Genomic DNA, 19,936 nt, shown 5'->3' with positions numbered 1-19,936 from the left:
AGGAGTCTCCTGACCTGCTTTCTAATTCTGGCTGCTTCCCAAAGCAACATGTACGCTCCCAGCGCAAGAGCATTCAAGAAGGATCCTTTTTTTCCACTCATGAAGGAGCTGAGTCAGTCAAAGCAAGCAGAAGCCCACCACAACACGCCAGCACTAAATCTGGACAAGATCTGAACAAGCAATTTCAGATGCTTACATAGAGAATTCCTTAGGAAGACAGTTGCTTGCCAAGGTTAAGTTTCAGGGAAGCTCAGCAGAGCCTCCTCCTTTCTGCTGACCTGTGATCAGATGGCAACTATGGGAGGGTTTTTGTAAGCAAAAGGTATTTTTAGAACAGGTGTCATTTAGTTCAGGGGTGGGGAACCTATTTCACCCTAAGGGTTGGATTGAAGCACAAGTGGGCAGAAAAATAAAATAAAATAAAATAAAATAAAATAAAATAAATAAAGCATGTTCTTCTCCTCTCCCACATCATTGTCACAAACACCTGTACCAACCAACAATTTTAATAAACCAATTTTATTTCAATATCAAATCAATATTATTAGAGCAAAGATTATGGGATAATGCACACAGTGACTTGCGATCTCAATCACACGCAGTCTGTAGTCCACTGGCAGTAGGAGTACAATATGGGCATGTCTTTAAGTTAACATCTTAAATTAAAAACCTGACAGTACCAAATTATCGAAGGCTTTTCACCAAAGCCAGACTAAACGTCTTTCCTTCTGCAGTGTTGGATGGCAGGTTGAGTGGAGTTCCCTACCAGGACAGACTTTGCTTGTGTGCTCAAGACATCAATTCCATAAAACATATTCTGTTGCACTGTGCAAAATATGAGCAAGCCAGGGCTGAACTGATATTACCCTTGCTGGTACCTTTCCCGGGAAAATCAGAGGCTGACTATGTCAGGTTCCTATTGGAAGACCGGACAAATGCTAGAACATTAGAAGGCCAAGTTTTTATTGGTGGTTGCAAGAACCAATGATCTCTATATTCTGAACGAAATGCTTGTTTAACCTGGAGGTAGGCTGTATGAATTGTGTATTGCTTTGTAACAATTTGTTGGGTCTCTGGACTGTAACAAAGGTTGATTGATTGATATTATTTTGATCCAGTGCCTACTCTGTCTATTTGGTAATCCGGCAATGGTGCAAACACAGATACACAGGCTAGATCTAGACATATCAAAGCAGCATTGCAAACTTTGTATGAGAAATCGGGTTAGCAAAAATGGAACTCCACAGTGCCATCTGGTGTCGCAGTATTTGAATGCATAAACAACGTATATAAAGCAATTTTTCTTTGTCAATGTAACTGAATCAACACACACACATATGCGTCTCAAAAGCCCAGTGTAAAGAGGTGTATATTCAGGGTACAATGAAAATGATACAATGAAGGTGCCAGGCACACCTCTTTGACAGGCAATTCCACAACTTAGTGGGCTGCCAACCCCAAACTTCAGAGGGCTCTGGAATGGCCCTGAGGGCCCCCTCTGCTGATCTTAATGCCCATGAGTGTCCATAGGGAAGGAAGTTTTTCAAACATACTCACAGTCTCTGGAGTCCTGTGTACAGCTCCATATCTACGGCGTTCAGTGTCTGCAAATTCTTCCAAAATTCTATGTGTCTGTGGAGAGAAAAGAGGCAGACTTTAAAGCTGGACTTAGACCCCCCCCCATTGACACCCATGGGACAAATGAGTCATGTCTTAAGACCCATTGAATTCAAAGGAAACTACGTTCAACCTAGCCAGGTTCCAACCCAACAAAAACCTGGGTTTTTCTTTAGGAACTACTGTTCTCTCCCACTCCACCCCCGTTATTTGCACATGTATGCAGATTTAATTGATTGATTGATTAACACTCAGACAATTAATTAACCGATAGGTTTTTAAAACTGAGCAGCAGCCAAAATGAAAGCTAAGCTTTCATTGTGGGGGTAAGGCAAAGGAATAGACTTACATTTTTCTTTCTTTTTAAATGTAGTGGTTGCTTGTTCCTTCCTAACTCCTCCCCAATTTACAACAGAAAAAAAAATATTATTTTACTCTTCCTCCCATAAGAGTGTTAAGAAAAATCCCACTAGATCAGGCCAAAGGCCTATCCCATGGGTAGGCAAACTAAGGCCCAGGGGCTGGATCCGGCCCAATCACCTTATCAATGATTTTCAGTTTCCCTCTGTTTCTCCCCCCACACCCCAATTTTTTAATTCAGCTCTGCATTTATAAATAACTTATATGGGGGGGGGGGTAATTCTTTGAAAGCTTTTCGAAAGAGGCAGTAAAGAAGGTGCTGGGTGAAATCACAGCCAACCAGTTCAAGTCTTGGATGAGCAAATTTCGGCAGCAATCTGAGATTCAAAAATTGTGGCCCAAAAATTCATCGGCAATTTTGTGTGATTTTCTCCAAATATACACATTTTTGCAAGCAGTTTTGAGTGGGATAGATATTTTCTCAACCCATTTTCCCAAATATAATGTGCCTAGCAAGCACATATTTACATACACTTGCTCATAATATGTGATTGTTGAGTGGAGAACTGGACTGTAAAATTCAGAGCAGTGCTAATTTTGAAAAATACAGTGGTGCCTTGCAAGACGAAAAGAATCCGTTCTGTGATTCTCTTCGTCTAGCGGTTTTTTCGTCTTGCGGAGCAAGCCCATTGAAGGATTAGCGGATTAGCGCTATTAGCGGCTTTTAGCGGCTTATCTGCTGATCGGATCAGCTGATAAGCGGCTTAGCGGCTTAGAAAAAGGGGGGGAGGGAAAAAACCCAGCAGGAACTCACAAGACATTGTCGTCTTGCGAAGCAAGCCCATAGGAAATTCGTTTTGCGAAGCACCTCCAAAACGGAAAACTCTTTCGTCTAGCGAGTTTTCCGTCTTGCGAGGCATTCGTCTTGCGGGGCACCACTGTAACTCTGTTTTGGTTCACATACTGCTTCAAAAAGTGCAAATTAAAAGGCAAACGAGATTGGATTTCTCCCGTATCCCTGCTCCCCAAGGTTGCTCCTGGCAACTGGTATTTCATAGCATGTCCTGCTATCATTGTAACCTCCTTTGGCTCCCCAAACTTTTCCCACTAACACATACCTATCTGGAATCATAGTCGGCCGCAACTCTCACAGCCTACATTTCATGTCCTTTCCTTCTTTCTTTCTCCATATATCGTGTATGTCATTATTCACATATTTCAAAAACACCTTGCCAGGTCTCCTCAAATTTCTCCAGGTCTCCATATATTCCCTTCCCACCACGCTAACCGCAAAGGACATTCATTCTGTTAACCATGTTTCCATTCTCAGACTTCAAACGCATTCAGTTTCCAGCACATAAACAAACAAACAAACAAACAAACAAACAGGCCCCGGGCAAAGCGGAGAGCTCAGGATCCATCAGTCAAGGAGGGCTTACCTGGCAGTGCTGAAGACTAGACGCAGGCAGGCACACTCTGAGTGGCTAAGGGGCACCATTCTAATTTCCCACAATGCCCCAGAGTGACATTACATCAGAGGCATTATGGGAAATGAAAATGGCAGCTAGATTCAGGTGCCTGGTGCTGCTGGAATAGGGGAGTTATCGTATTTTTCGCTCCATAAGACACACTTTTTTCCTCCTAAAAAGTAAGGGGAAATGTCTGTGCGTACTATGGAGAGAATTTGTGGTCGATCGCTGGCTCCCTTTCTGGCCCCGCCCCCTTGCCCAGGCATCCATTTTTGAATGTTCTGCAGATGGAGGCCGTTTGTTTCCCCAGCGACATGTGACTGGCTGATTAGATTATCTGTCTGGAAACTGTAGAAACGGCTCGCTTTCCTTTCCTAAAGAAACTGCAGAACTGTGAGTTGAACCCCATAAAAACAGGATTTTTTCCCTTTGCAAAGTAAGCTCAACAACTTTGAGCTGCTCCTCAAGAAAGGGGCTTTTCCCCTTTGCAAAAGAAGCTGCACAACTTTGAGCTGATCCCCTCAAAAACGGGACTTTCCCCCCTTTCCTCCTCTAAAAACTAGGTGCCTCTTATGGTCAGGCGTCTTATGGAGTGAAAAATACAGTAAGTGAGTGACAGGGAAAAAATGTGTACTGGTGGTCCTGGGACAGGCATCAGTGGTGTACTCTACCATATCCTCCAACATACCTCTGATAAAAATGGGGTCGTCCCACCGCCCCCCACACCTCCTCCTCCTCCTCCTCCATGGCCAGGGCAGGGAAGTAGTCGCCGAATGAAGCAAGCTGGAACCAAGGCTTTCTTAGGAGCATTAATGTGACCCTGATCTTGTTTTCATAAAAACAGGAAGTGGCATTTTTTTTTGGGGGGGGGGGAATGGGAGGCATAGCTCTAAGAAGTGTGTTAAAAAGATGCACAGATCTGAACTCCCAGTAACATGTTAAAACACTATTTGGAGGGAAGGCTTCTCATGAAGTCAGGACTCTCTGTGGTACCATGAGAAGCTGTGATGGCTAGAGGGCTTTTGGGAGAGTGTTCAAAGATCTCAGCTCCTGGCACAGTCCCTGATTTGAATGTGTGAACCAACTCTGATTTTAAATAGCCCCACTGCATCTGAGTGGACCTTGAACAATCATGGAAGTTTTGTACCCTGCCTGCCTTCAAATGTCAACCAAAAATCACAAAGCAGCTTTCATTTCAAAGTACACCCCCAAAACAAAACAAAAATCTTCTGCAAAATCATTAAATATAACAAGATCAAGGCATTGTAGAATACCAATCAAAACCACTGTTTGGTAGAAAAAGACAACATCACAACAAAGAGATCAATGCTTAAAAAAAACCCCAGTGAAATTTTGGTTTCATTTGCACAATGAATTGAAAGCATTATGATGTCACCTTAAACTGTCCTGACTTCCTCCAAAGAACCCCAGGAATTATAGTTTGTTAAAGGTGCTGAGAGTTGTTAGAAAACTTGTCACAGAGCTACAGTTACTAGCACCTTTAACAAAATACAGTTCCCAGGATTCTTTGGGGGAAGCAAGGACTCTTAAAGTGACACAGGAGTGCTTAAAATGTATTGTGTGAATATGACCATAGTTAATCCAGTCTGGGAAGGGATGCTCAACACATTGACCAAACAAACCATTATACTTTGCAACTCCCTGAAGTAGCTGAAACAAGCAGGCATCCTGCCACCAGCCCCAAGGGAGCTATTGCCACTTTAAACTGTCCTGGATTCCCCCAAAGAATTATGGGAGCTGTAGTTTGGGAAATCTTAAAAAGTAGAGACATCACCTTGCCAACAAAGGGCTGTATAGTAAAAGCTATGGTTTTCCCAGTAGTGATGTATGGAAGTGAGAGCTGGACCATAAAGAAGGCTGATCGCCGAAGAACTGATGCTTTTGAATTATGGTACTGGAGGTGACTCTTGAGAGTCCCATGGACTGCAAGAAGATCAAACCTATCCATTCTGAAGGAAATCAGCCCTGAGTGCTCACTGGAAGGACAGATCCTGAAGCTAAGGCTCTTCCAATACTTTGGCCACCTCATGAGAAGAGAAGACTCCCTGGAAAAGACCCTGATGCTGGGAAAGATGGAGGGCACAAGGAGAAGGGGACGGCAGAGGACGAGATGGTTGGATAGTGTTCTCGAAGCTACCAGCATGAGTTTGACCAAACTGCGAGAGGCAGTGGAAGACAGGAGTGCCTGGCGTGCTCTGGTCCATGGGGTCATGAAGAGTCGGACACGACTAAACAACAACCAAGTTTGGGAAAGGTGTTGAGGGTTGTTAGGAGACCCCCTACACTCACCACAGTGCTGCAGTTCTCAGAGTTCTCTGGGAAGAGGAATTGATTGTTAAACTCCTCTGGCAAGCCACCTGTTTGCCATCCTTGGGGTACATTTGTAACTTCCATGCACACACTTCTCTGCAGACTGAAGAGGCACTCATAATCCCTTGACTGGTAGGTTTTCAACAACAATGTCTGCAAACATTCGATCTGTGTTTTCAATTCTTCTGTTGGTCAAGAAGCGTTTCCGGGAGAGCAGTGTCAGCGGTTTGTTATTTTGAGTGCCCCTTTATTATAGCAATCTCCACGAGCCACGGGCAATGCGACAGGCACGTTATAAAAGGAGGGAAAACTGAAATAGATCTGTCACTTTAGTGCACCTCGTTATTCTGTGGATATCGGAGCCAGACTGACAGCTTCCGAGGGACTGCAGAGTCACGTTTATCAATACGGTAAGGAGCAACCCAAGCGAGGACTCTCTCCCCTCGGGCATCACACAATATTAACAAGCCCAGGACCTGACCCAACAGGGCCCTCGCCTAAAGTTGCATGAAAAATATTTGCTATCATCTCACAGGGTGTTTTTTTAAAAAAGAGTCAACTACAGTTGAAGACCATCCTAGAGTCTAAAGCAAACATTTCTCATTGTCGAAATGTTTGCAAATGTGCCAGGTTCCAAGTGCAAAACATCCCACTTAAATGACATGGGATTCACTTCCTCCATCTATAACATGAGGATGCTACAGGTTAAGATCACATGCTGCCATCTCTTCCCAGCTAACAGTTCAGGCAGTACATTATCTGTAGGGCCACCCCAAAGTGATTGCGGTTGTAATTCTGTGTAGTGATTAGAGTGTTGGTTCTGGAAGGTAAAAGGGAAAGGGACCCCAGTCCATTAGGTCCAGTCGTGGCCAACTCTTGGGTTGCAGCACTCATCTCACTTTATTGGCCGAGGGAGCCAGCGTGCAGCTTCCGGGTCATGTGGCCAGCATGACTAAGCTGCTTCTGGCGAGCCAGAGCAGCGCACGGAAACGCTGTTTACCTTCCTGCCGGAGCAGTGCCTATTTATCTACTTGCACTTTGACGTGCTTTCGAACTGCTAGGTTGGCTGGAGAAGGGACCGAGCAACAGGAGCTCACCCTGTTGCGGGTATTCAAACTGCCAACCTTCTGATCGACAAGTCCTAGGCTCTGTGGTTTAACCCACAGCGCCACCTGCGTCCCTGGTTCTGGAAGACCAGGGTTGAAATCCCCACTCAACCATGGATTTCAGTGGGTGACCTTGGGGCAGTCAACGCCTCACAGGCTAAACTGCCTCTCAGAGTTGTTGTGGGGAGAACCATGTATACCACCTTGAGCTCCATGGAGAAAAAGATGGGATATAAATGCAGTTGTTAGAAATCACAGAATCATAGAGTTGGAAGGGATCCTGAGGATCATTCAGACCAGTGGTTCTCAACCTGTGGGTCCCCAGATGTTGTTGTCCTAGATGTTGTCCTAGCCAGCATGACCAGTGGTCAGGGATGATGGGAGTTGTAGTCCAACAACATCTGGGGACCCACAAATTGAGAACCACTGATCTAGACCAATGCAGGAATATGCAGCTGCCCCATACAGGGATCGAACCTGCAACCTTGGCATTAGCAGCACCATGATCTAACCAACTGAGCTGTTGTTGCTTTGTTGTTGTTGTATCAGAGTGAGGCACTGACCAGATCGTAAGAGTTTACAGGACTGAGTGAAACCGGGTGGGGCACTTTGTCAGATGACAACCCCTGAGTCAGTGCATCATTCTGACCAGATGCATAGGTGATGCTCAGTGAAAAAGTGGCTCCCTCTTCTGGCACAGAGATTAAGGCGCTCAGGCCTGGCTGATCTGAAGATCCTTCTGGAGACCCTGGCACATGAGAGGTGTACAGAAAGCAGACAAATATCCAAAATAAAACCTCATCCAAAGAGTGCTTAGAGGGCAACACAGGCCCCCTTCCCCTTCCTCCAGTGTCCTTGTTGCATGTGAGTTGCGCAGGCTGCAAAAACAGAGTGCCGCATTGCAACCGCTAAGTGGCGTGCAAACGAGAAGCAACGGAAAACGCAGGCAGCACACCCGAGACCGCGCTCTCGCAAGGTAACAAGAAAATTGATTTGTCCTCCAGGCGTATTGCGCCTAGTGATCCATACAGAGGCATTAGTGTTCAATTATCTGATATGTTTAGCATGATAAACAACAAAACCAAAAAAGAGAGAGGCAGGACGGCAAGGCAGCTCTGGACCACAAAGGAAAAGGAAGAGAGGGAAGGAGGGAGAAGAGTCCATTTCCCAAAGCATCTGCTGCGTTTCTCTGCTTCTCCATCCTACCCACCAACCCCTTGGCAGCTGTCAAAAGACAGCAAAGCAAGCTCTGCAACCTGGACAGACAGGTACTTAGGAAGTTGATAGGCTCAACCAGCTCCCTTTGAAGCCCACTTCAGCTGTGTTATGCTGCTTACACTCTGCAGTGTGTTAAGGTCTGCAGCAGAAAATGCAGGGTCTCTCCACTGGGGCATAACTTAATGGAGCTGCTGGGGTTCCAGTAGGTAGCACTTCCAGTGGCAAAGCAATCAACACCCTTTCCTCAAAAAAAGCCAACAGATCTCCATCAAGCAAGCTAATACCTGATTTATGACCTTCTGGTGCAATTCCTATTATTATTATTATTATTATTATTATTATTATTATTATTATTATTATTATTATTATTACCCGCTGTAAGAAACCCTGGAGAACCACCAACAGTCAGTGGGGATAATGCTGAGTGGAACTGGCACTGTTACAAGTTACTTGTACAGTGGTACCTCGGGTTACATACGCTTCAGGTTACATACGCTTCAGGTTACAGACTCCGCTAACCCAGAAATAGTGCTTCAGGTTAAGAACTTTGCTTCAGGATGAGAACAGAAATCGTGCTCCAGCGGTGCGGCGGCAGCTAAAGTGGTGCTTCAGGTTAAGTACAGTTTCAGGTTAAGAACAGACCTCCGGAACAAATTAAGCACTTAACCTGAGGTACCACTGAAGGAATGGGTTTCCCAAACCCCAAAACTGACTGTGCAGGCAGTTTTTAAACTGCACCAAAATCCCCATTTCTCCTTAGCTAAAATGCATAAACTTTAGCCGTTGAGCAAATGCAAAACAAGAACACAGCTCTCTCCCTTATCAGTTTGACAGCAAGACTGGCCTTGACTTTACCAGTAGAACAGACACAGACATATCTTATGTCCTGGCCACAATAATAATAATAATAATAATTTATTATTTATACCCCGCCCATCTGGCTGGGCCTCCCCAGCCACTCTGGGCGGCTTCCATAAAAACCAAAAATACAATAAAATATCACACGTTAAAAACTTCCCTGAACAGGGCTGCCTTAAGATGTCTCCTGAATGTCAGGTAGTTGTTTATCGCCTTGACATCTGCTGGAAGGGTGTTCCACAGGGCGGGCGCCACTACCGAGAAGGCCCTCTGCCTGGTTCCCTGTAGCTTTGCTTCTCGCAGTGAGGGAACCGCCAGAAGGCCCTCGGCGCTGGACCTCAGCGTCCGGGCAGACTGATGGGGGTGGAGACGCTCCTTCAGGTATACTGGACCGAGGCCGTTTAGGGCTTTAAAGGTCAGCACCAACACTTTGAATTGTGCTCGGAAACGTACTGGGAGCCAATGCAGGTCTTTCAAGACCGGAGTTATATGGTCTCGGCGGCCGCTCCCAGTCACCAGTCTAGCTGCCGCATTCTGGATTAGTTGTAGTTTCCGAGTCACCTTCAAAGGTAGCCCCACGTAGAGTGCATTGCAGTAGTCCAAGCGGGAGATAACCAGAGCATGCACCACTCTGGCGAGACAGTCCGCAGGCAGATAGGGTCTCAGCCTACGTACCAGATGGAGCTGGTAAACAGCTGCCCTGGACACAGATTTGACCTGTGCCTCCATGGACAGCTGTGAGTCCAAAATGACTCCCAGGCTGCGCACCTGGTCCTTCAGGGGCACAGTTACCCCATTCAGGACCAGGGAATCCTCCACACCTGCCCGCCTCCTGTCCCCCAAAAACAGTACTTCTGTCTTGTCAGGATTCAACCTCAATCTGTTAGCCGCCATCCATCCTCCAACCGCCTCCAGACACTCACACAGGACCTTCACTGCCTTCACTGGTTCTGATTTAAAAGAGAGGTAGAGCTGGGTATCATCCGCATACTGATGAACACCCAGCCCAAACCTCCTGATGATCTCTCCCAGCGGCCGCATGTAGATGTTGAAAAGCATGGGGGAGAGGACAGAACCCTGAGGCACCCCACAAGTGAGAGCCCAGGGGTCTGAACACTCATCCCCCACCACCACTTTCTGAACACGGCCTAGGAGGAAGGAGCGGAACCACTGTATAACAGTGCCCCCAGCTCCCAGCCCCCCAAGACGGTCCAGAAGGATGCTATGGTCGATGGTATCAAACGCCGCTGAGAGATCCAGCAGAACTAGGAAACAGCTCTCACCTTTGTCCCTAGCCCGCCGGAGATCATCAACCAGTGCGACCAAGGCAGTTTCAGTCCCATGATGAGGCCTGAATGACACAAAGACCCAAGTCTGGGACTAACGCCAGAGCATGTTCTCGGAAGTAGTGACCTCTTGCTCCAAGATAGGAGTAGGAACAGGAATATCCTTTTATGGTCAGAAGTACAGGAAGGAAGATCCTTTTATGGTTGAGAGTACCAGAGCAGGAACATATGTGATGTCAACCTGTGTACGTACGCCGACGTATTTGGGCTCCTAGGGGAGGAGTGAGAGGGTGCCTGGAGGATATATAAACTGCATGAAACCTGTCATTTCTTTGGACTTGCTGTGGACTTGATCATGCAAGTGCCTTCTGCTATCCGGAGAGCAGAATAAACTCTTTCTTTGAACCAACTCGGTGTCATTTTGACTTCCTTCCTCCTGTCCCGGAGCAACGCAGACCCAATCGGTGAACTCCAATAAGGCTTCACCACTACTGAATTTGCAAGATATACCATATTGGCCCGGATATAAGCCACACCCAAATACAAGCTGCACCTGTAAAATCCAAGGAGGGGGGAAGCCAAAACCTGAAAAAAGCCACTCCCTTAAAATTCTGCAGGCATTCATACCCGTAAATGGCAAGTGTAGAAGAAAATCCTACGGGTACCATTCCCCACACTCCTGGGCTGCTTCCTGGAGGGGGGAACCATGCTGCTTTGCCAGCAGCCTTTCCCCCTTCTTTTTGGCTGCTTGGGGGAGGCTTGGGAGCCACAGACAGGACGGGCGCCATTGCCCCGCACCCCCAACAGCCCTCTTGGTGGTATCCTGGGTGGGGGGGAAGGAGGACACACTCTATTCCGGCCTTGGAAGGCAAGGCAGGGCCACAGACCTAGGGCAGCTGTTTCAGCAGTGATATCGTAAGGTTGTCAATATAGGCTGCACTTTAACTTTTCACGGCCGGAATTTGGGGGGGGGGGAGTGCGGCTTATATTCGTGGCCAATACGGTAAATGTTTTCGTGTTTCATTACCTATGATTTAGAACTCTCTTCCTACAGACACCTTCACTGTACTCTTTTGGGTGCCTGCTAAAACCAGTTTAGTGCAGGCAAGCCTTTGCAGACACATACAATGTTGATGCATTTTAATCTGTTTTTTCGCTTCTTGCTTATTTTAATTATTTTTCGAGTATCTTAAATAGTAGTTTTTACTGACAATTTCATTGTTTTAATCTTTTGTAGACAGCTTCAAGAAGGTTTCTTCTTTTTTTTTTAACAATCAAGCATTAGCAATAGAGTGATTCCACTGCAAGTCAGTGTAGGAGATATTGAGCTAGGTGGACCAATGCCAAACTCTCCAAAATTTCACCGATGAAAATAGGGACATCCTATTGCATAATAATAATAATTTTATTATTTATACCCCGCCCATCTGACTTGAGAACATTGCCTTTTAAATTAAACCTTTACATTTAACAGCACACTTACATACTATCAAACTCTCAGTCTATTATTTATTTATTTATAATTACTTATAGCCCAGCTGTCACCAAATGGTCTTCGGTCAGGTTACAAAAAACAGCATTGTAGAATGGCAGTGCAGGTCCATGCTTTTTTTTTTTAGGGTCCGAAAGGTAGGAATATAAGAGAGGATTTGCAGCACAACCCTAACCATGTCTACTCAGGAGAAAGTCCTATTGAATTCAATGGGGCTTACTCCCAGCTAAGCAGGACTACAACTGCAGCCTTACTAACATAAATACATTCACGTTGGCAAACTAGAATTTCCAATCAGAACTTTATCTGTCTATCTATCTGAAAAGTGCAGCTTCCAAAGATCTCAAATCTGGGGGGGAAATAGGAATGTCAATGGAACAGAGGCAGGGAGGGAAGAGGAGATACCTGCTCTGACATCCGCACAGCAAAAAATCACTAACTCAACTTGAAACATTTCTGTAAGAGTCACAATGAAACAAGACTCATAAATTCAATAAGAAGAGCCTTGATTCAAGACCATTTTCAATCATTTATACAGCACTTTAAATTTTTATATATATATATATATATATGCAGGTTTTGGTGTCTTCGGGTGTCTTCCCGTGTAAGAGTCGGGGTGTCTGTGCGACGTTTCGACGAGGTCTCACTCGTCATCTTCAGGCTGGTGCTTTCGGCTTCTTGTTACTGGAACAGAGCTCTGTTCCAGTAACAAGACACCCCGACTCTTACACGGGAAGACACCCGAAGACACCAAAACCTGCATTCCTGTACCCGTGAAAATCTACGAAAGCATATATATATATATATATATATATATATATATATATATATATCTCCTTTGTGTCTGCCATTCATCTTTGCAACAAGTGCAGGATGTGATGAGGGCAACTATTGCTCCCAATTTATATGTGAGGAATTGAAACTGGCAGAGCAACTTAGCCAAGGCAACCCAGTGCGAAAGACACATTGAGAGGGAATCAAGCCCTGACCTCACGGGACTGCATCCAGATCTCTATCCACTGAATCACTTTGGCTGGCTGACATTGGTATGCAATATTCAAAATCTGACATCTTCATAGATAAGTCTATTGCAAGGACTGGCAACTGGGAGCCAACTCTGGCTCACGAAGCCCTGTAGCCTGCCCCCACTTGCAAGTTCAGCATAAAACAACCTTCACTCCTGCCTGGCTATTTTACCCTAACTGACAATGGCAGGGCTGAGCCATATTAATTTTAATGAGGGATGACTTTCCCTCAGCTTAATTTGAAATCAGTTCAATATTTATGAGCTCTCTCGTTGAGCGTTCAGGAAAAATAAAATAGTTTATTTTCCGAGAGGTCTCTCCCAGCTCACAGTAGTGCTGTGCCAAAAAACAACAACTTGCATTTATTCCCCCCAAAAAAACCACCCCATTCTCTATAAATTAATGAGAATAGAAGTTGCATTCAGAAATTATGGTATCAAAAGGGAGATAATTTTTCGGAGAAATTTTCATAGGTGGGGTGCAGGGGTTTCTATGCAATTACTTTTCTTTTGAGGTGACTGAGTGGCCCCTGCAATTGCCCTTTCATTTTACAAATCATCTCATCAGTGGCCTGCATACTGCAGCCTTCCTGGGTGCCTGAGTTTCAATTCAAACTCAAGGCTAGACATAGGCCCTATCTGCACTGTATATTTAAGGCTGCCACTTTAACAGTCATGACTTCCCCCAAAGAATCCTGAGAACTGCAGTTTGTTAAGGTTGTTGAGAGTTGTTCAGAGGTCCCTATTCCCCACACACAGAGCTACATTTCCTAGAGTTCCCTGGTAAGTGGGATTGAATGCTGAACCACGCTGAGAACTGCAGCTCTGGAAGGAAAGTATGGGTCTCTTAAAAACTCTCAGCAGTCTTAAGACACTACAGCTCCCACAATCCTTTGGGGGAAGCTATGGTGCATTAAATCTATGGTGCAGATGGAGCCATAACGAGGCTCACTTCTCCCATGGAGCTTTTTCGGATCAGGAAACAAAGGCAGCCAGGGAGGCTACGGTATGCTGGATAAATGTTTACCAGAAATAAAAGCATGTGCACAACAGTAGAGGAAGCTCAAAATCCTGCTGGGGCCAACCTTTGAAAGAAATGCTCCCATGCCCCAAGAATAAGGCTGAGAGAGAGAAAAATGGATGCCTCTTTTGCAGACACTTGAAACTGTTAAGGAACTAGACAAACAGGGTTTTTTGTACAATGCCAGTTTGTAGCGCTTCCGTATTCACACTAATGGTGTTCTGTATTTCAGTGTTGTATAATATTTTATGATTTCACTTATCATACACCCACCCAGCCAGAAAAGAGAGCCGTTGGTGAATTCAACCAATATGCCTTCCCAGTGAAACACACCCAGGAATAAGACTGTTTTAAGCCTCAGTGGGGTACAAGCAGAGAGAGAAAACACTGACATGATATTTTATGCAAGAGAATTGATCCAGGCAGAGAAGATACTCACGCAATATGTGAATGGAGAGAATGTTAGTTTGACACAGAATGCCAATGGTATAAGCAATGGCTCTAAACACCAACACAGAGTCCGAACTGCAGGACTGGCATTGAGGAGCATGATATTCCTAGCGTAGATTCCTACCCCCCAATCCTCATATTCTTTATATCTATATACCAGCATAGGCAATGCACAGGTTGCAAGATGAGTGGTGATAAAGTTCTAGACTATGGGCTTGGTGCCTGGATCTAGGCTTGTGCTTTGGATGAGCAAACTGGCCCCAGACAAATTAAATGCCTCAGTTGAGTTCCAGACATTCGTTCTATCCAGGCATTGTCCTTCTTACACAATGGGGGAGTATGCTAGCTCATTCCACCCCCTTCATCATGTCTCTGTCACCAGCAACACCATCATCCACATGTTACAGGATGACCGCCTGTGAAGGTCCATGAACTATGCCTTTACAGGTTTAGAAACATTGGGGGGGGGACCTCCAGAAATGCAAGGGGCTCTGCTGCAGATGATTCAGACTCACACTACCAGTGCACAAGGACTCAGTGGAAGGGGAAGGGGAGGGGCCAGCCAGTCTAACCCTGCTCTAATCTAATCACATGGAAGAGCTGAACACTCTTGAGGGAGCAAGTTCAAGGAACTCTCCAAGGTGCTGAAATTCCACCCTTAACCTATAGACCAGGGGCAGAGAAGATTTTGTTTCTTGCCAAATGGCCAGATTTTTATTTCTTCCACCTCTGGTGAGCCAAAGTGGGCAGGTGGATGGGACCTCACAGGTGCCATTCACCGGCCATTACTATGAGATCAGCTGATGCTTCTCTTTGAAACCTCAGTTCTAGGTACTTCAAAGCAAGTGGGCCGCAGGCCTTTAAAACAGCTGTTTGTAGACAACTTCCCATGAGGCTGTTTATAAAGGGTTTCTCCTTTGAATCTCATTGGTTTGAAGAAGTGAGTGGGAGGGCTGTTTCAAAGCCCTTTGTACACAACTCCAAAGCTCCTGTTCTTTGGATCCAGCAAAGTGAGCTTCTACCTTCTGTGGTTTGAAGAGGAAATATGGAGGGAGCATGTCTTGCTAAATCCAAAGAACAAATAGGAGCTTTAAGCCACTCTCTTACCTGCCCCACTCCTGATGTCATGCATGAGGATGGGTGTGGTGGGCATCCCTAGGGCGTTTTGGCAACAGACACCTGCAGGACATTTCTGCCCCACAGAGTCCCATTTGTGGCCAGGGCAAAACAACAACAGCCCCCGCCCCTGAACTTCTCTCTATTCTGCAAACATGCTTAAACTTCCAAATCTGTTTCTGCTGACAGTGGATTGTAATGCACTATCCCTATGGCTACTGCAATAGTTTATTTGCTGGCCATTCATCAGTCACATGATCGAAAGGCAGAGCCTGCTAAAACTTACTAAACCAAACAGAATATAGGTAAGCATATGAGCAGGTAAATTTAAATTGCACTAAAACTGCAGGGTAGCCTACTAATAAAAATCCCAAGGTGTACATTGATCCTTTCCAAAAGTTTGGGTAAATAACTGTGTTTTAGCTGGTGCTGTAAAGCAAAATGAGTCAGCACCAGCCGTATCTCAGAAAATCCAAAGCAGGGTGCCACAACAGAGGAGGTCCTATCAGCTGTTACTGCTTAATAGATATCCCCTGAGAGGTGGAATATCGAGAAGGGCCTGTCAATTTACACTATTTGACACACACAGGGTTGAACTGGGACCCAGAATTAATTTAGATGACAAGGAGCATCACACAATTAAAGGTTGGAGAAAGCAGAGATAAGAAGCTCAGCCATGAGATAAGAAAGCAGAGATAAGAAGCTCAGCCATGAGCTCATTGAATGGGCTTAGGAAAGCTACACTGAGTATCAGCCTCTCCAACTGCAATACAGAGATAATAAAGCTGACCTACCTTATAGGGCTGTGGTTGCAATGACTGAATTGTTGTAGGTACCTATTCTCAGTGCTATCTATTCTTTAAGCATTCTCTCTCTCTCATTTTTGTATCTTGAATTTCAAAGTAAACATCTTCATCCTGGCAACAACAACAAAAAATCCACTGGAAAAATAAATTGAAATTATGCTAATGGAACTTTTAAAAAAACAAAAATCCATTTTCACCCCTCACCTGGGTGAAATGAAACCTTTTTTCCTTTTAGTTTAGTCTATGCTGTCTTAACAGTTCTAGAACTACCAGGAACACCAAAACAATCTTCTCTTAAAAATTCAACTAAGTTAATTATATTAATGGTGACATGATAATTACATGGTGTCAAAAGGGCCCGAAGCAATGAGTCTCAGAGAGGTCACTTTGTCTGCTAGTGAAATGGTCTCATTTGTTACTTTATGTAGAGAGAGAAAATGCCTCCAGCTTTATAGTTCCTAAGTGAGGGTAATGAAGACCTGAACTACTGGCATCAGGACCAGGGCAAGGGTAAAAGCCACTGGTAGAGGGGCGATGTGGGTGGAAAAGAACCCTTCTCCTGTCTGAAGGGTTAATCACCCTCCTCTTGCCCAAAGCTTCGTCTGTGCAAAACTGCACCTTCTAGTTCCCAGTTTCTACAGGGAAAACAGCCTTGCAGAGGCAAGCCTAGAAACATCAGAAGCTGCCTTGGGACACCTAGCTCAGTAATAATGATGAACCTGTGGCCCTCCAGACGTTGTTGGATGCCAATTCCCCTTAGCCCCAGTTAGCATGGTCAACAGTCAAGGATGGTGGAAGTTGGTCTTCACCATCTGACATCAGCTCTTCATTGTTTTGGACTGAAGTCATTCCCAATTCTATCTGGAGATCCTGAGCACTGGATCTGGGACCTTCTGCATGACAAGCAAATGTTCTACCACTGAGCTACAGTCCCTCCCTTGTGCAGATTTATCATTATTTTTATGAATTTATAGGCTGTTCTGAGGCACAAAACGCCATCGAAGCAGCATACAAGATAACAACAGAATAAAACACAAAACCCTACACTCTAAACGAAAAGGAAGGTCATTTGAACAAACTCTAAAAACAATAAGAACATCTTTCCACACTCTAAAAACAGTGTCTGCTGATGTACAACTGACATTCTGTAAATGATTGGGTTATACCTCAGGGAAAGCCTTAAAGAAAAGGTTCTTTGGTAAGCACTTGAACATCAGGTGCCCAGCTAATTCAGCCAGTAATTGATTCCAGAGAGCTTCAGTTACGACACTAAAAACCTAGTTTCTAGAACAAGGTAAGAGAGTCTCTGGGGCAAATGGTATTCTCAGCAGTGCCCTGCCTGAAGTAACTGGTAGGAATGTAAAAATGTCTATATAATTTTTATTTAAAAATAACATTAAACAATACAAACAACAAATAATGAGTATTGGTCACCAGATACAAAGGAAAATATAGACATGATATGCATAGGGCAGGGGAGGAATAAGCAGCATGTTATGTTAAATAAGCAATCCAAAAAAGATGTATGAGTTACAGGGAAACTATGTTCTTCCGGGTGATGGTTAATAAAAGAAATAAACTTAAACAAGTCAGCATCAAAAGTATCTTGTTTGGTTTCTCCACGCATCGCTCTACAGCATTGTGCAAGTTTATCAGTCAAAGTCAAGCGCCATACCCTGTCATATCGCTTGCGGAAAATACATCTATTTAGAAGACATCATTTTCTGTCCTGTCCTGTATTTGTCATATGCAGCACTGTTTCCTGCTGCAGTTCATCTTCTTCCAAAAACTGTGTTATGCATCTCATTGTCTGTCGTGGCAAAAATTACATAACTTGCATAATTTATGTAATTAATTACGTAAATAGCATCGCCATTACATTATTCCAGCCTATTCATCATTTCAATGTAAAGGAATACATAATGCCAAGAGGTGTGGAATGTAGTCAATTACATATTGTTTGCAGACAGAAAACAACAACAGCAGCGATTAGCAATCATATGCACTGGGCTGATTTCCGTTGCAAGAATGGGATGAAAAAGCAAACACTGGCAATTTCCACTCTGGTAGTTCTGTTAAGGACCCTCCCCAAATTCTCTCACCTTAATTCCTCCTTGGTACTTGGAGTTTGGAATTAGCAGCACCTAAGTGTCAAGTGGAACCAAATTATTAAAAATTCTCTGTTCTCCAGTTTGCTTTTCATTTCAGAATAAAATGTGGCCCTGAACATTTTTTTTTATTGATAAGAAATCCACTGAAAAGTAAAAAGAAATAACTCCTAGCTGTGCTTGATTTATAACAGAGAACACAACTACTTTATAATATGAACATGGGATATCCAGAAACTATAAAGCAATGCAGCTGCAAATTCTGCAAATAAAAAATGTTATTTTGATACTATACTACACTGAAATGTTCAAATGTTTCTTTGATTGTCCTTGAATCTTCCTGCAGTTTGCTGAACCTTTCAGTTCATTTATCTCCCCGTTATGCTCATAAAACAATGCCCCCATCACACAAAAACAAGCAATTTTTGTATACCTTATTGCATCAACATACTTTCTATACAAGGGGTTTACAAACATGGAGGAGCACATCAGGAAAATAACACAAAAAATAATACTGTTACAGTTGCACATCCAATCCTATAATGGCTCCTTTCGCACAGTAATTTTTTATTTTATTATATAATATTTTTTATTGGTTTTTCCAGATATTTCCCATCAAAACATCCATCTTGTATACAAAATATAAAATCATTTGGCTTTTTCAGCCTAAGACTTCCCTCCTCCTCGACTAATGGTTTTCCAAGATAATCTCCAATATGCATTTTATTCTGCACAGTGATTTATTGATGCACATGTGCATTGATAAGTTTGGAGCGAGGCAAGGAAGAAGCAAATGAATGAAAAGAACTGACACTGAGGGCAAACTGCACATTCTCCAGTTCCAAAATTAATTTTAGGATCCTTCTTAGGACCCTTAAGATGCAATTTATGAGGAGTGGGATCCAGGAAATAATTAATAGTCTGGGAACATAATGCTCTTATGCCTATGTTCTGCCATAATACTAAAAGTCAGGAACATCTAATGAACCTGAATGTTGGAAGAAGATTCAGGCGAGAGACAAGAAGATACATCTTCACAAAACATATTTAATCAGTTAAATTTGCTACCACAAGACATAGTGATGGCTACTAAATTGGATGGCTTTAGAAGATTATACACATCCATGGAGGAAAAGGTCCATCAATGGTTACGTGCCATAATGTCTGTGTTCTACATCCACTATCACAGGCAATTTGCTGGGAATCACAAATGGGCAGAGTGCTGTTGCACTCAGGTTCTGCTTCTGGGTTTCCCAGGAGCATCTGATGGGGCACTGTGAGAAAAAGAGGCTGGACTAGATGGGCCATTGGTCTGATCTAGCAGGACTCGTGTTCTTAAAGAGGAATGGGGCATAAACCCAAACCAATATCTTTTGGCTCTGCATAAATCCATAAGGACTAGTTCAGTTTTGTTGATTTTATTAATGAGAAGCTAATTCACACTTCTTGAACCAATACGCAAACCTCTGACATTCATACTTCCACAATTTTCCAAGCAAACAATGTGTATTAAAATGCATATATTAAGGGAAATTGTACATTTAAAATGTGTATGTTAATGAAATAAACTTGCAATAATGTATTATATTGAGCGAGATGGCTTACAACAAATGTGTATATTAATCAAAGCTGCATTCAAAATGTGTGTGTTACGAGAAATTCACAGTAAATTTC

At 43.9% G+C, this 19,936-nt stretch overlaps 1 protein-coding gene across 3 annotated transcripts in view; it reads right to left on the bottom strand.

Moving 5' to 3' along the window:
* Positions 1-19,936, bottom strand: part of NTRK3 (neurotrophic receptor tyrosine kinase 3) — a 408,224-nt gene that overhangs the window by 298,308 nt on the left and 89,980 nt on the right. For all 3 annotated transcript variants that reach the window (XM_082198419.1, XM_082198420.1, XM_082198421.1), the window contains exon 2: positions 1,558-1,632. In XM_082198419.1, coding sequence (XP_082054545.1) covers positions 1,558-1,632 — 75 coding nt within the window. The remainder of the gene's footprint in view (positions 1-1,557; positions 1,633-19,936) is intronic.

The sequence above is a fragment of the Podarcis vaucheri genome (assembly GCF_965113315.1).
Source record: "Podarcis vaucheri genome assembly, chromosome: 14".
NCBI classification, from domain to species: Eukaryota; Metazoa; Chordata; class Lepidosauria; order Squamata; family Lacertidae; genus Podarcis; species Podarcis vaucheri.
The sequence above is the reverse complement of the archived record's forward strand: the minus strand, read 5'-3'. Positions and strand labels throughout refer to the sequence as shown.